Source organism: Topomyia yanbarensis, chromosome 2 (genome assembly GCF_030247195.1).
Source record: "Topomyia yanbarensis strain Yona2022 chromosome 2, ASM3024719v1, whole genome shotgun sequence".
NCBI lineage: Eukaryota > Metazoa > Arthropoda > Insecta > Diptera > Culicidae > Topomyia > Topomyia yanbarensis.
The window spans coordinates 84,359,671-84,374,667 of NC_080671.1; the positions used below are offsets into that span (position 1 = coordinate 84,359,671).

At 41.1% G+C, this 14,997-nt stretch overlaps 4 protein-coding genes across 4 annotated transcripts in view; 1 reads left to right on the forward strand and 3 right to left on the reverse strand.

The window, feature by feature from the left end:
* LOC131678689 (transmembrane protein 131 homolog) overlaps positions 1-4,922 on the forward strand; it is a 28,131-nt gene extending 23,209 nt beyond the window's left edge. The window contains exons 3-4 of the mRNA XM_058958936.1: positions 126-2,522; positions 2,773-4,922. Coding sequence (XP_058814919.1) covers positions 126-2,522; positions 2,773-4,119 — 3,744 coding nt within the window. The 3' untranslated portion in view covers positions 4,120-4,922. The remainder of the gene's footprint in view (positions 1-125; positions 2,523-2,772) is intronic.
* A 618-nt stretch (positions 4,923-5,540) lies between these two features.
* On the reverse strand, positions 5,541-6,421 carry LOC131678690 (ubiquitin-fold modifier-conjugating enzyme 1). The gene is made up of 5 exons (XM_058958937.1): positions 6,374-6,421; positions 6,175-6,312; positions 5,985-6,116; positions 5,763-5,930; positions 5,541-5,708 (listed from the first exon to the last, which is right to left on the reverse strand). Exons 2-5 carry the CDS (start codon positions 6,295-6,297, stop codon positions 5,622-5,624), a joined length of 510 nt encoding a protein of 169 aa, XP_058814920.1. The 5' UTR covers positions 6,298-6,312; positions 6,374-6,421; the 3' UTR covers positions 5,541-5,621.
* A 4,961-nt stretch (positions 6,422-11,382) lies between these two features.
* Positions 11,383-12,144, reverse strand: LOC131679567 (uncharacterized). The gene has a single exon (XM_058960306.1). The coding sequence runs from the start codon at positions 12,142-12,144 to the stop codon at positions 11,383-11,385; it is 762 nt and encodes a 253-aa protein (XP_058816289.1).
* A 145-nt stretch (positions 12,145-12,289) lies between these two features.
* LOC131679568 (uncharacterized) lies at positions 12,290-13,684 on the reverse strand. Its single transcript, XM_058960307.1, has one exon. The coding sequence runs from the start codon at positions 13,682-13,684 to the stop codon at positions 12,290-12,292; it is 1,395 nt and encodes a 464-aa protein (XP_058816290.1).
* Between the last annotated feature and the right edge of the window lie 1,313 nt (positions 13,685-14,997).

Here is a 14,997-nt window from a genome sequence, read left to right on the forward strand (position 1 = left end):
TTTATTAGGTATTTAATAAGTTGAACATATACGGTCCTATTTCGCCGACGTCGTTGCAATTTACATTACACTGTATTACTTTGATATGCTATTCGTTTAACATTTTCATTTTTTTTTTCTTTCAGGGAAAGCTCTGCTCGCTGAATTTAACGGCACACTCAACGTTCCTGTCCAAAATCCACGTCGAAGGTATCAAAACCGATGTGGATGGTATCGAGTTCACCGTCGAGAATCGGCACCCGGTAATCCATCCGAACACGATCACCAACATCGGTCGGTTGATATTCGATCCGAAAGTGATCTGCAAACAAGATTGCTACAGCAGTTTCGATCTGCTCTCGAAGCCGTTCGGCGTCAAATGGATGGCCACGCTAGACAATTACGAACAGTACCGGAAACTGGACAGTGAGAAATTATTGCAGCAGCTGAGGCTCTATTCGGAGATGAAACAGTCGTGGAAGAGCATACGGTTTCAGCTCACGACGGATCCGATCCGCAAGTTCGAATTCAATGCAAGTGTGGATTTGGTGTGGCCGAATTTGTTGACGGAGAACATACACTTTCCTACGCTGCAGATAGAGCAGGAAGCGGTAAAGCTGATTACGATCAACAATCCGTCGGATCAGATTTTGTTTGTGCACCTAGTACTGCATGATGTCGGCGTCCATGGAAGCGATGTGAGCGCCCTTCCCCCGGAGATTTTGTCGGGGTGTGAGAATTGCAGCCTGAGCGATGAGAATGTCTTTTCGTTCTTTCTGTTTGACTACGATGACATTTATGTAAACTATGTGAAACCAAAATCTTTCCTGAAGATCGCAGTCAAATTTACGGCGAAGGCGCCCGGGACGTACTCAACCATCTTCTACATGCGGAACAATCTGACCTTGATCGATGCTGTCTGGATTCAGGCGAAAGCCGTAGTGCCGCAGTTTAAATTTGGCAATCGGAAGCCAGGTGCGACGACGGCGTTACTTTTTGAGATTACAGATAAACATCTGAAGATGTGCACAAAATCGCAAGAGCCAGAAGTGGATGAAAGTGGGCTTTCAATCCAAACAATGCGTTCATTCACAGCAAAAAACTATGGAGAGGTTCCGATTGCGGTCTCGGGCATTCGCGTGGAGGACATACTTTGCGAGGGATATGGATTCAAAGTGTTGGACTGCTCGCCGTTTGAGTTGCAGCCGAACGCAAGCAAAAAAATTGAAATAGCGTTCTCGCCTGACTTCACCCTTGCAAGGGTGACACGAACGTTGAACTTCGATACTAATATAAATTTTCCTGTAAACTTTACCCTGCTGGGAACTGTTCCAGCGCACGGGTTAGAATCTTGTAGTTTAAGTTTGAAGAGACCGTGGTTCGAAGGGATGCTTAGAATTGGTCTGATCTGCGTCCTGTCTTTGGTTTTCGCGGGTACCTTGATGGCTGCATTTTTGGATGCTAACAAAGTCATTAAAGATCACATACTCAATTTGTCCAGAGATCGAGGACCTATCCAGCCACCATTGGATTTAAGACAAATTTCGTTGCAAAGTTCGACCTCGCTGGATGATAACACAGAAAAAGTTTCTGTAAGTCAAAACAGCCAAGCTAAGAACAGTCAAAATAACAGCTCTAAAAAGAGACCTCCTGCGAAACAATTGAACTCAAAGATATCCAACGGTAACTCCAATAATTTCAACAAGTCTTGGAACGATTTTACCTCCAAGCTCGGAAAGGGTTTCAATTCGAAGCCAGCCGAAATAAGTACGAATAAACCATCGCCCGAATCGGACAAAAGGTTTCAGAAAAGTCGACGCTCTATTACTCCTCCTAAGGAGGAAACTCAGCTCCTAACGTCAGTCTCAAACAGTGCAATTAGCACCAACTTTAGCGCCAAAGAACGAAACAGACCGTCAGTGGAAGAAGATTCCAGCTCGACCACGACCGAAAGCTCGGAAACGTCTTCAACAATTTCCTCAGCGTCCACATCGTCATTATCGGCTGTGGGTTCCTACAAATCGTCGACTACAGCAGATACGAAATCTTCGAAACCACCAGCAGCAAATCATCATCAGCAGCATAACGCTCAACCTAAAACTAATACCAGTGACATAAAACTTGAATCAAATTCAACAAGCTCCAGTCAGAGCCATACTATCATTAATCAGTCGCATCAGCAGCCGAAGACATTGCATCATCATCATCACCATCAACCGCAACACTCGTCTCATCAATCGACGGCAGCGAAAATGAATGTGAAGAAAACTAAAAGCCTCCCGGCCAACTATGAGACGGCGGGAGTACCGCTTTCACTCGGTACATCAATTGTCAGTATAAATCATTTCCAGTCGCATTCGAAACATACCAATGTGTCATCAACGTCCTACAAGGAAACGGGAAACAGCAGCGGTGGATTGCGCAACAGTAGCAAAAACCATGGAAACGATCGGGTGTCAGGAAGGCATTCGAATAAGAACTCAGAGAAAAGGGAGCACACTGGCAAGGAGAATGGGAATGCATTCGGTGAACATGGTGGAAAGGTGAGTTGGATTGTCAATTTTCAATTATTTGTTAGGCTACCCGTTTCTTCGTTAGCGTGTCAGCTCCATTCTGTTGAGATTTCTTATTATTTTTAACCCTTCTTCTAGCGCACATAGCGATCCAAAACTTTTTAAGCATTATTTTTTAATAATTGGTAGGCAATCGTAACAATCTGTTGAAGTAACCTTTTCTAGCATTTTAAACAAATGCAAATAAAGAATGTTGAAAAGTTATAACTTTTTCTTCCAGAACGACTCCTCGCAATCGAAGAAATTCGGCAAGACACCCGGTCGAGAACGGAAGACGAATAACCAAGGCAAGAAAGGCTCAAAAACGCTGCACAAGGCACAGGCTCTTCACTTTTCTTCGTCGAATTCGAACAAATCGGGAAATGCCGGTAACGTCACCAATTCTGGATTCTTTCACACAGGCAACAACAATCCTGCTAACCAGATTCCTGCACCGCCTAACGTTTGGGGTGAGAATCGGGCCCGTTTTAGCGATGTTCTAGCACAGGCTACATTGGATAAATCCCCTGCTGGTAGCGCCAGCAGCCTAAAAGCTACCAAGCTGTTGAATTTTGATTCAAATCCCTGTAACTACGGGACCGGCCCAACGACGTCTTCTGCAGCTGTTGCAACCAATCAGCAGCATCCAGAGACTCCAAAAATGGGAATAAGCTTGTTTGGAAAAACTAAGGATGAAGGTTTTATCGCAATGGAGAAAGAATTGAATGTAGGTTCTTGTATGGCACCAATTGGAACATCTAAGAAGTCGCCGTCGGCCACTCCAAAGTGCTGGGAACCGTTCGGAAATGTAGTCAATAGACCTGCGACAATGACACCAGGGCCCGACACAGTAAACTCTGACAGTTACTTTTCGCAATCGTTTGTAGACTACAATCATGCAAGCAACGATCAATTCCACACTGGTAATTCCGTTGGTTGCAACAGTAACAGCGCACGTTCATTGGCAGATATACAGTCTCAATCGGCTTTTGGAGGAATGAATGGCTCTCACGGTGGATCGAACGCTAGCGCTTCTGGTGGCATGGATCCTATGAACGATTTAAATCCGATGATTATGGACCACCGCGATTGGGATACAAACAAACTTCTCTGGCAAATGATACAGAAAAACGAAGACCTCAATCCATCGCCGCAAATTGATTGGACTTCGCTTTGGACGGCACCGACAGTATTTTCGCAGCCTGGTAATCAACACATGCATCAGCAGCAACCCACTCCACATTCATCATCGACAATGCATATGAATTCTCGTTTAACCAACAATTGGCTCAATGGTGGTGGTGGTGGCGGCACTTCTCGCCCGTCCCAGATGCCATTGCGGGCACCACCCGGATTTTCACCGGTAAAACCAACTCCTAATCCGTCGATGATTGCGCAGGCTCATGCTCAAGCGCAACAGCAGCAGATGAATGCCGTTCATCAGCAACAAATGCAGCAGCAGCAGCACCAACAACAACAGCAACACGATCAGCAGGATAATGATGGACCTCCAGCGTATGATCCGTTTCGTTTGAGCTCTATTTGGGCCCCGGCCAGTTCTAGCAATGATGTGTGGAATGAGAAGTAGTAGAAACAACCCGGAACTACAACTAAATCCGTTGGGATGAACAAAGAGTAGTAGTACTACTGCTGTTTTTTTTATTTTTACTTCTTAAACTAGTTTTACAGAACCGTAGATACTCATGCCAGGTTTTTATTTGAAGTAGAATTTATTTTCGTCAGTTTTAACTGCGCTGTGATTAAACCACATGCTTTGTTCTTTTCGTAACTAATCTTTTTTGTTCTGTTTGAATTGTTTCTAATTACTTTTTTACTCTGGAGATTGAAAAACACTTAATTTACTAATCATAGTTTTTTCTCTGTTTCACATGCAATTTATTGGTTCATATTCGTAATTTTTAACTGAATTTTCAACTTTACATAGATTAGCAACCTGTAGATTCCGTAGCAAGTAAAAAGTGAATTAATCGACCGGAGCCGGCGGAATAAAAATGAACAATGAGAAGACCACATTAAATGAACATTATCCAATATTTAAAGTATCTTTAAAAATGAGACACCTCAAATTAATTATTCAACAAACAAACAATTTATTGTAACGAGTGAAATGCTGGTGGTCGAAGAGGCCCTTCCATTCTTCGTATTCCTAAAACACAAATTCAAACGCTTACACAAGCAGACGTAAGAAACGATGGCAACACTGCTAGGTAGCACCGCACTGACAGTGGGCCAGAATTTGGGCACGCGTTTTACGCTGATGATAACTACACGCTAACGGACAAAATGCTGATGATGATGATTGGATACTCGAGCGAAAGTAATGACAGACGCAACAATTGAGAAAATACACAAAAACTATGGCAACATAAACTTATTGCATTGCTTCAGGAGATTATCTTCGAAAAATATCATCCTTGTTCTTGGGGACCATTCATAAATTACGTGGGAAAAAACTGTACATTTTGTTTCACGTGGGGGCAGGAGAGTAAGTAACGTGACGAAACGTGTTTTTACAGAAAAAAGATGTAATTCGTTGCGCATCAGATGAAAGGGGCGGAATAATAATGTTTGTACCAGGGGGTGTAAGGGCAGTCAATTTTGTGTGATTTTTACGTTACGTAATTCTCAGGTGCCAAAGGGTATGGCAAATCGTTCAAAAGCGTTCTCCGTTGATTCCGAATTAAAGAAAATGTTGAATTGTCACTATTGCCAAAAACTCCTCCCGTATTCCATCCCAAACACATATACCAAAACTGCATTGATGTAAGGCTCAAGAAACTTTGACTCAGTGAACAGATCTAATAATTTTCTTCATTTACTCAAGGTTTAATATGAATTAAACTGGGTTTGCCCCTGTTAAGCTTATTTTTTTGTAAACATACTAATAAAGTCTATTCATAAACACGCTCACTGAAGTTTCTTGAGCCTTATGAAAAAATCATTCCATTTTATCTGGACGATGATATTATTCGTCAGGAAATCGTGTACTTTCAGCAGCCAGATTTGCATATATTGATAACTTACACCTTAAAACAATCAACATAAAAAACTCATATCCTCCATTTCACATTAGCCGGTAGTTTCTCCCTTTTCCTTATACACAACGATGCCTTTCTCTATCAAATCGGGAATTTCCACTGCCAACCAGGGTGCAAGCTAAAATGAAAGTAATTTTTACAGACCGAATTCGAAAAAGAAACGGCCGCTTACCCCCAGAGCCATTGCATGGGCAATACCAAATTTCGGCACGTTCCTCGCCCACAGCGGTTTGAAATGGTCAGTTAAGCAGATTTTTCCTCCCCGGTACATTTTAGCCGTTTTCCCGTCAAGCTCGGGCAGCGCTATTTCCGGTGCCGTCGCGGGATACGTTACAGGAATCTGAAACAAATTGAATCTTCAGCTGTAAGCCTACTCACGAGCTGTCGAACTTACGTCAAACTCCACGTCGAATTCGTACTTGAGTAAATTTTGGATGTACCAACATTTCCCGAACCACTTGGTACCTTCCTTGTTCGACTCCAGCCGGAACCAATCGGAGTCGGAAGATTTGTTGTTCTGGACATACTAAAATTTGTGGATAAACATGAGAAACTATTATTTTGAATCCCCAACTAAAACTCACCTTGATTAACGATTGATACTCCTCCTTCAATCGTTGAACCCAGAGATCTTTTTCACGAGGGCCGGCCCTCGTTTGCAGCAACGGAATGCTACTGAGCGTTTTTCTGGTACCTTCATCTACCATTTTCTGTTATGATGACTAAGAACAACCATAAATTCTGGGATATTCACAAAGAATATTCCGCAATACTACTACTCACCAAGCTAATTTGTTTTGAAACAATTTTGTTTGACAGCTGATTCCAACGTGTCACGAAAAGAAACAAAAAAAATAGAGTGAAAACCCTGAAACTCTATCCCGCCAACTGTTGGCCTAATCGCTGACCCAAGGGCGGGCTATTTGAGGGGAGTGTCAACGGCATACACACTTATTTTCGATTTTGCTGTTCGGCAAGTTCCTTTAACGGTCAACTCAGTATTTTGCGTAAAATATCTGATGCTTCCGCTATTTTCGTTTGAAATGACGAGCTCCACTGATTCTGCTGCCGTAAAACAGTTTTTCAAAATACAATTTCCGATCAGGCTGTTATTGTTTACCGAGCAACTCCTAAATATTGACATACATCAACAAAGCTGAAAAATTCAGTAAAAAATATACTGAATAACCAGCAAATCGCCAAACGTTAGCGGATTACCCGTTACAATATCTACTGAACCAAGTTGTAAACAATGGTGACAGCCATTTTCATTAATAATATCAACCCGGTTCAGTGGTCATCTCCGATTCCTCAAGATTCTACTTGCATCTTAATGGAAATATTGCAAAGAAAATGAGCAACAGATTAGGTTAGTAAAAAATAAATCATTATCGTAATCGTTCTCTTTGCGGATTAAAGGCAATTTTGAAATAAGGCTCCCGGAATTTGTCTTATTTCGTAAATCCGCAAATTGCAAAGACTTATGGTCTGATCTGGTGAAACACAAATACCAAAAACAAATCTTTCCCGTCAGATTTTATCTCCATGTTCTTCCTATTTATAATTTCCTCCAAGATAACCCCCCTAATTTACTAGATTTTTTATTAAAAAAAATATTTCCTTGTAATTGAGCTGAATAATAAAAATTACCGATTTCAAATGTTATGTTTGACGATTTATACGGTTTTATTTGCACGTCAAAAAGTACAGACAGAGCAGTATTTTATTCACTGAATTCTCGTTATATTTTACCGATTAACCCTGCAAAAGTTGACAGCTCAAATAAATTTTTCTTTTACCGAGCGTTCGTCATATAAACAAATTACTGAACCTATTGCGGAACGTTCAACTCTCGACAAACATATGATTACGGCCTAAAAGCCAACTGTCAAAATCCACTTTGAATGAAAATTCCAGACAAACCGTTACTAGTCGAACACAGTTCACAACAGTTTATGAAAGAGAAAACTTTTCTCTTTCGTTTACTACCAACATCTGTGATTGGCGTGTAACGGTTTGTCCGGAATTTCCATTCAAAGTGGATTGTGAGAGTTGGCTTTTAGGCCGTAATCATATGTTTGTCTAGAACTGTGTAAAAGTCGTTAAAAATACGGGGTTCGGTAAAAAAAACTAAGTGTGTACATCGTTATTTACAGGGTAACCAATTTATACCACACAGAGTTAAATTAGATTATTTGGTAAAAGTCAATATATTACCCATGTAACCAATAGGCATGGAAAGTGCTTCTTAAAAACCACTTTTGGTAAAATATACCGCTCCCTTACTGCTGTCCCGAAAAGAAAAATATAACCAAACCATGAATCTCACTGTGACAGTGAGTAATTTTACAATAATTTACAGTAATTTCTAGTATTACGCTACAATACAAAAACAACAAACTTTGACGTTTCTACAGTAAATTTCAACGTAGAATCGACTTTTACATTATCTTGGAGGAATTTATAAATATCTATTATTAACATTAAAAAATCGATTTTGTTAGCCATACGTTTTTTCTCGAAAACAATAAAATTTAATGTGAATTTACTGTTTTAGTTTTTTTGCTGAACAGTAAAATTGCTTGTCACATAAAATTTGATTGTATATCTACTGCGAGACCTTTGCGACGAACAATGTTGAAACAGTAATAACTATAATATTTATTGTTTTATTACGGCTGACAAGAAGCTTTTAAATAGTTTATTGAAAGCAGGTTTGCAATAGCTACGCATGAATATGCTGACATGCTGCAAGAAGCATCTGAAATTCAAATAAAAAGCTACTTTATTGCATATACGAAATGATCTATAGAGCCACAGAGAACAGACGTCCATCTTCAGCATTCAACTTGTGCAAAATCTCTAACGCACAGAGAACAGACATCCATGATCGAACAAAAATATTTAAAAAACGTGTGTAAACATTTAAATTAATATACGATAAGCGCTAGCGCCGTCACACCGGTAATCAAACGATGAGATAGCATAGTCTTCACTAAAGGGATTGGAATGGCAAGGAGGCGCTATGTTCCGTTTTTGGTTTCAATTCAGCTATAGAAGCTTATAGCTGAGTTTGGATTCAGGACGGAGCATGTCGTTTCTTTATTTTTTTTTAATCTCTTTAGTTCTTACAAGTCTCCTATCTCATGCCTCCACGCGAGTCTAAGTCTATTGATGACATTTGGTCCTTAGACCGGCGACGACTGGGTGCTATCAGCCTTCTACCGATAGTAGCAGAATGAGAGGGTGCGAACAGATATAATCAAGGAAACAGTACCGTAAAAATGAATATCTGATCGGAAATCAGCCGCAACAAGACTTTAATCTGACTAGTATCGATGATCGTGGGTCAATACGTACTGAAAATTCGCCACGTCTGTTTTTATCAATTTAATTTCAAGTTCCGTTATTGCTAACCAACCCGTGTATTAGGTTAATAACCCTTTGTATTTCTCTTCAATGATCATTATTATCGCTTGTATACGTGTATTTTATAAATCAAAATAGGAAATACATACCTTGATCTCGCGCTATCATAACTCTCTGTCTGTATAACGTGTTATCACTCGGTAGTTTTCAACCAAATAAACATATCGTAGAGAAGAAGTAGCGAATTCTGCTTAATACTGTTACAATAGATAGTAATCCGGCCAATTACGCAGATAAGATTCGCTTTTCTAGGCAATACTCCCACGGTCGGCTGTGTGGAGTTCAAATTGCGTTTGTTTAGGAAACATAGGATACTCTCGGTAGCCGGCTGCCCAGAGTTTAAAACAAACCAAACCAAAAACTAAACAAGATCTTTTCTTTTTCGAGTGATCGTGTACTCGAAGACTAACTGAACAACTACATAACAAAATATTCTTTACAGGTCGCATCGCTTGCTTGGAGCGAATCCTAGACCTAATACCCTTCCAAACCACCAACTCCACGACACCTATGGAAGAGTCTGATGAATCGTCATCCTTCCGTTAAGTAAGCGGAGCATCAATACTTCCCGTCTACCTTATCCTTTATCCTTCCCCGTGAACGAAGGAGATGGGAGAGGCCGGCAATGATGGCTATCATGTGTTGAGGATTTAATATGGGTCTTACCACTTCCTAAGCAACTCTTATTAGATAATCAGCAGTCATACATGATGAAGTCAGTGTGCAATCCGCCAAAATCATCGCCACAACGCAACGCAACGCAAAGAAAAACACTAGCGCCGCCACACCAACCTATCCCAACTACCCGTCAAATCCATTCCGGAACTGGTTCGAAATCCTGAATGGATTCAGTATGGAATCTTGCATAAAGAAAACAACCGATTCCGACTCTATCGGTTGATACATTTCAGCTGGAATTCATGCTGGATGTCCGAACCGGTTCCGGAGTAGTTCGACTGGGTAGAGGAATAACCGCTGTCAATTCTGTCGAACTCAGCAAAAAAAAAACATGACGACAGTAGCGCACCTGGTTTGGATATCCCAACTACAATGCACCTGGTTTGGATATCCCAACTACACTTGCAATGAAACACGCGAATTGTTCGAACATGCAAATTAACGCGAACGCCAATTTATTTCTGATGTGAAAAACATTAGTTCTGTTCTGTGCAGTAGTATATTTCGAACTGTCTGATATGTTTGGTGGTTATAAAGGGCTGACCGTTGAGCAAGTAGATACGAATCAGTCAAAAAAGCCTTATCGCTCATTTGCCCGATCGTGTTTTACATATAGATTTAGATACAGTGCAGTGCAGTGAGAGCAATAAGTAATAAGTATTGAATACTGTTAGAGATGTTCAAAATTCCTAACTTGATCTCTTTATCTCGCTTAAACATAACCGGCCACCTTGAAATATCTGATTTCAACCTTTAATTCTGTCTTCCCTATCTCCTATCTGTTTTCACCAACTCATTTTGCTTATCTATTATCAGTAAATACTAGGTACAATTCAATTTTTCACTTCTGTTTTGAGTTCATTTCTGTGTTACGATATATACCGTGCGCAGTTAATCTTCTTCGATGTATTGCGCACTTCCCACCAACCTGGACTCCGCACTTTCGAAGTGCGAGTGATCAAACTGCTACTCAAAACTGCGAGCTGTCAAATCACATGTATTTCAAGTGATAGAGATGGTATTTTCATGGACAGACCAGTCGAGCTAACCAGTCTATGAGAAGAATTCAATAGAAGAATAGTAAGTGCGCAGTGTGGTTAGAATCCAGTTTTTACTGCCACAAGCAATATAAAAAATTCTTGCTGCTGCTGATGGTACATATATTGGCTCCGTTGACCTTGGCTTAGTTTTGGTTTATATATACTGGTCATTCGATGATATATTCAACTGGCTGCTGTCATTTCCCTTTTGTAGTTAGCTGATACAACACTTAATCGTGATCGGATTTCTGGACTGCTTGCTGGCGGTTAAATTGACGGTTGGTTGTGATTAATTTTCATCTTCATCGGGCCTCTGTCGGTGTATCTTTCAGGTTTGTCATAGATGTGTACCAATTGGATTGGTTTCCAATTGCTGAGCTGATATATTGGAACGGTGCGATGTCTCTGACGTATGATGACGCTGTATGTTTCTTCTGAATTAATCATAACGCTGGTATATCGATGAGAGCGGCTGAACTACGATGACAACGGTGGAGCCTCTACCTTGCTATTATCACCAAAAGAGCTGGCCATGCCTATTGGGGATGACTTCGAAGAGGCTCGAAGATCGAATAGCGCTATTTCAACCTTCGTTGCTGTCATGAATGAATGGGTCTCGAAAATATACCAAACGTTTTATAGAATTTAGTAAGGAATATTGATCGGGGACAGCGAAAGATTCGAAAACTGATGTGTGATATGCCGGGTTAAATTTTGTGTTTGGTACGTTTTATCCGGATCCCTTTTTCGTATATTCTGCATCTTCATCTGATTGTCAGTGATGTACCTCATGTGTTGTTCATTCCGATGCTTGCTAAACTTGTGACTTGTTTCGCTTATCAACTGTTTCTTTTCGAGTGAGCTGTAGCGGTTGCCAATATGGGGTGAATCGATTATACGGATGGAAGAACTGTCTTTAAAATTCGAAACACTAGTTTGTTGCTCTTGAGGATTTGCAGTATAACATAAGTGAACAGTAGCTTGAGCAACGTTGGGTTGGCCTTCATTATATCGACCAGCAACAATCCAACCAAACACTGTTTCTTGTAGAATAGGACCATCATCAGTTGCCTTGAATTTTCCGTTGGATAACAGCTCCAAGTAATAGGCAGCTCCAATGATCACGTCGATTGGAGCAGGTTCATTAAATCCAGGGTCAGCGAGACATTCGGAGTCTGGTAGGCACCATCTGGATGAATCGATGATACTGCTTGGTAGAGGTAAGGTTAGCTTCGGCAGGACATAGAACTGCATCTCCTTCTCGAATGTTGAAATTGTAGGACATCTTGCACCAACTTCAGCAGACACTAGTCTCGTGGACACACAACGGGATGCTCCGATTCCATGGACGGCCAAGAATATCGGGGATTCTCTAAATTTCAGCTTTGTTGTGAAATCAGTTGACATGAAGCAGTGCTGAGAGCATGAATCTAGCAAAGCTCGAGCTAGCATCGAATTTCCGAATCGATCTGTGACTCTTATGAGAGCCGTTGACAAAAGAACATTCTGTGTGGGTTGTTTCGGTAGTGCGACGTAACTATGACTGGTAATGTTAGCTGCAGTGGACTGTATGAGCTGGATGCAAGTTGGTGTTGGTGGATGCGTGCTCTTGTTGAATGTGTTCTTCTTGATATTGATTAGGTGGTGTTGTTTGCGCCGGTTGCATGGGTAATTCTTCGATCTGGGGACTTAACTGTGAATGTGGAGCGCAGGATCTCTGGTGGTCGGTGTGCAGCATTGAATGATGTCTCTGTTGGCAATGATGACAAACTCCTCGTTCGCAATGCTGAGCGTAGTGTCCGGGCCGAAGACAATTACGGCATAATCTGCTCCGTGCCACGGCTTCGATTCTTTCAGGGATCTTCATCTTCTGGAACTTAACACATTGAAAGGCAGAGTGCCACGTATCACAGCAAAATGGACAAGTGTTGGATGTCCTGACGATGGTATTGCAGATGAATGGCTTGAATTGTCGTTGTTCTGGTACCGTTGTTTTTGATGGGGCAACTGATTGTAATACTGAACAATAACTGCGCAGAAATCTAATAACATCTTCATAATGTGGAACCGATTTACTGTTGTGATGAGTCTCCCACTGTCGTAGCGTGGATGAGTCTAATTTAGAACATACCATATACGCCAAAATTGTGCTCCATTCACTTGGATTCTCTCCTATCTTTTCAAGCATCTGAACGTTCTTCTCAAACTCACTTAGTATATGATTCAGTCCGTCGTATGTTTCTCGTTTCAGTGGCTCCAAATTGAACAGAGCATCGAGATGAGTCTTTACAATCAACTTTTTATTTTCGTAGCGCATCTCTAGGGTCATCCATGCAACAATGTAGTTAGCAGCAGACAAATCGATGGAATTTATTTCCTGCAGAGCCGCATCTGCCAGTGAAGCTCGGAGGTATGTGAACTCATCTGTATCTGTTAACTGCGAATTATCATGGATTAAACTTTTGAAGGTGTCTCGAAAAGTAACCCATTCTCGAATGACCCCTCTGAACGTTGGAAGGCGAATTTCAGGTAGTTTTACTTTACATAATCCATCAGTACGATGCGAGTCATGAAGAGAACCGTCGGTAGATCGCACTATGTCGCCTTGGGATTGCAACTGCAACAGTCTCGCTTTTAGATGGCAGAAGCGATCATCGAATTCTTGCATAATATGAAAGTTTTCGTCGTCTAAATGATCCAGAGCTTCCTTCTTCATATCCGGGTCACTGTTTGCCTGTTTCTCCTTCTCTGCATCTTCCAAAATAAGCTCAATCTTTCCTCGAACCGTGAAAAACTCCTTGGCAGCATCTTCTAGCATTTGCAACCGTACTATGATTTCACACTCATCGCGTTCGTCAGAGCTCCTTCCTAGAAACCGCTCGACTGAGTCCAGCATTCCCAGAAGCTGGCGTTCCCGTTTCTGTAGCACTCTTAATTCGCCGCTCATCTTATTAGACACTGACTTCCACTAAATTGTTATCCGAAACATTCTCCAAAATTCTTCATCCGTGATGTCAAACGGCCGCGACCTTCTTCTTGATTTACACTGGTGGCGTGATGAAGCTGTTATGACGCTACAGTTCAGTATGCGAAGGCGTCGGTTAGCATCAAAAATGGAGTTCTCCTTTTGTTCGATGAGACGCGCGTGATTTTCGCGAACTGACACGGCTTTTTGCGTCACCGTTTTACAAGTACCCGTGAACCTGTGCTGATAGCATCCGGCTCGAAGGACCAAAATGTTCGCGCGTAAGACCTGGGATTCTTGAGCACTTGCAATGAAACACGCGAATTGTTCGAACATGCAAATTAACGCGAACGCCAATTTATTTCTGATGTGAAAAACATTAGTTCTGTTCTGTGCAGTAGTATATTTCGAACTGTCTGATATGTTTGGTGGTTATAAAGGGCTGACCGTTGAGCAAGTAGATACGAATCAGTCAAAAAAGCCTTTTCGCTCATTTGCCCGATCGTGTTTTACATATAGATTTAGATACAGTGCAGTGCAGTGAGAGCAATAAGTAATAAGTATTGAATACTGTTAGAGATGTTCAAAATTCCTAACTTGATCTCGCTCAAACAAACGGTTTCAAAGGTAGTTGGGATATCCAAACCAGGTGCGCTACTGTCGTCATGTTTTTTGTGGCTGAGTTCGACAGAATTGACAGCGGTTATTCCTCTACCCAGTCAAACTAGTCCGGAACCGGTTCGGACTTCCAGCATGAATTCCAGCTCAAATGCATCAACCGATAGAGTCGGAATTGGTTGTTTTCTTTGAGCAAGATTCCATACTGAATCCATTCAGGATTTCGAACCGGTTCCGGAATGGATTTGACGGATAGTTGGGATAGGTTGGTGTAGCGGCGCTAGTGTTTATCGTATATTAATTCAAATGTTTATACACGTTTTTTAAATATTTTTGTTCGATCATGGATGTCTGTTCTCTGTGATAGAGCTCAAAAATTAATGTTCCCCGTCATTCTGAAAACAAAATTGGTGGAGACTGCAAAATTTAAAATGGTGACCTTTCCCTGGGGAGTTATCACACGAAACCGTACAATGTGGATATTTTTGATTTGCAAAGGTTGTAATAGTAGGATGCACACAGAAAAAAAATGCTGATAAAAATAAGAGTTCTTCACCCATAGCAAAAAACAACCCACGCCTACTCATAGTTTGAAAATAAAACTTTTATTTTGATTACTATTCCTCATTAGCTTAAAAGGAAAACTTTTATTTTGAATATTATTCTTGATTAATTTA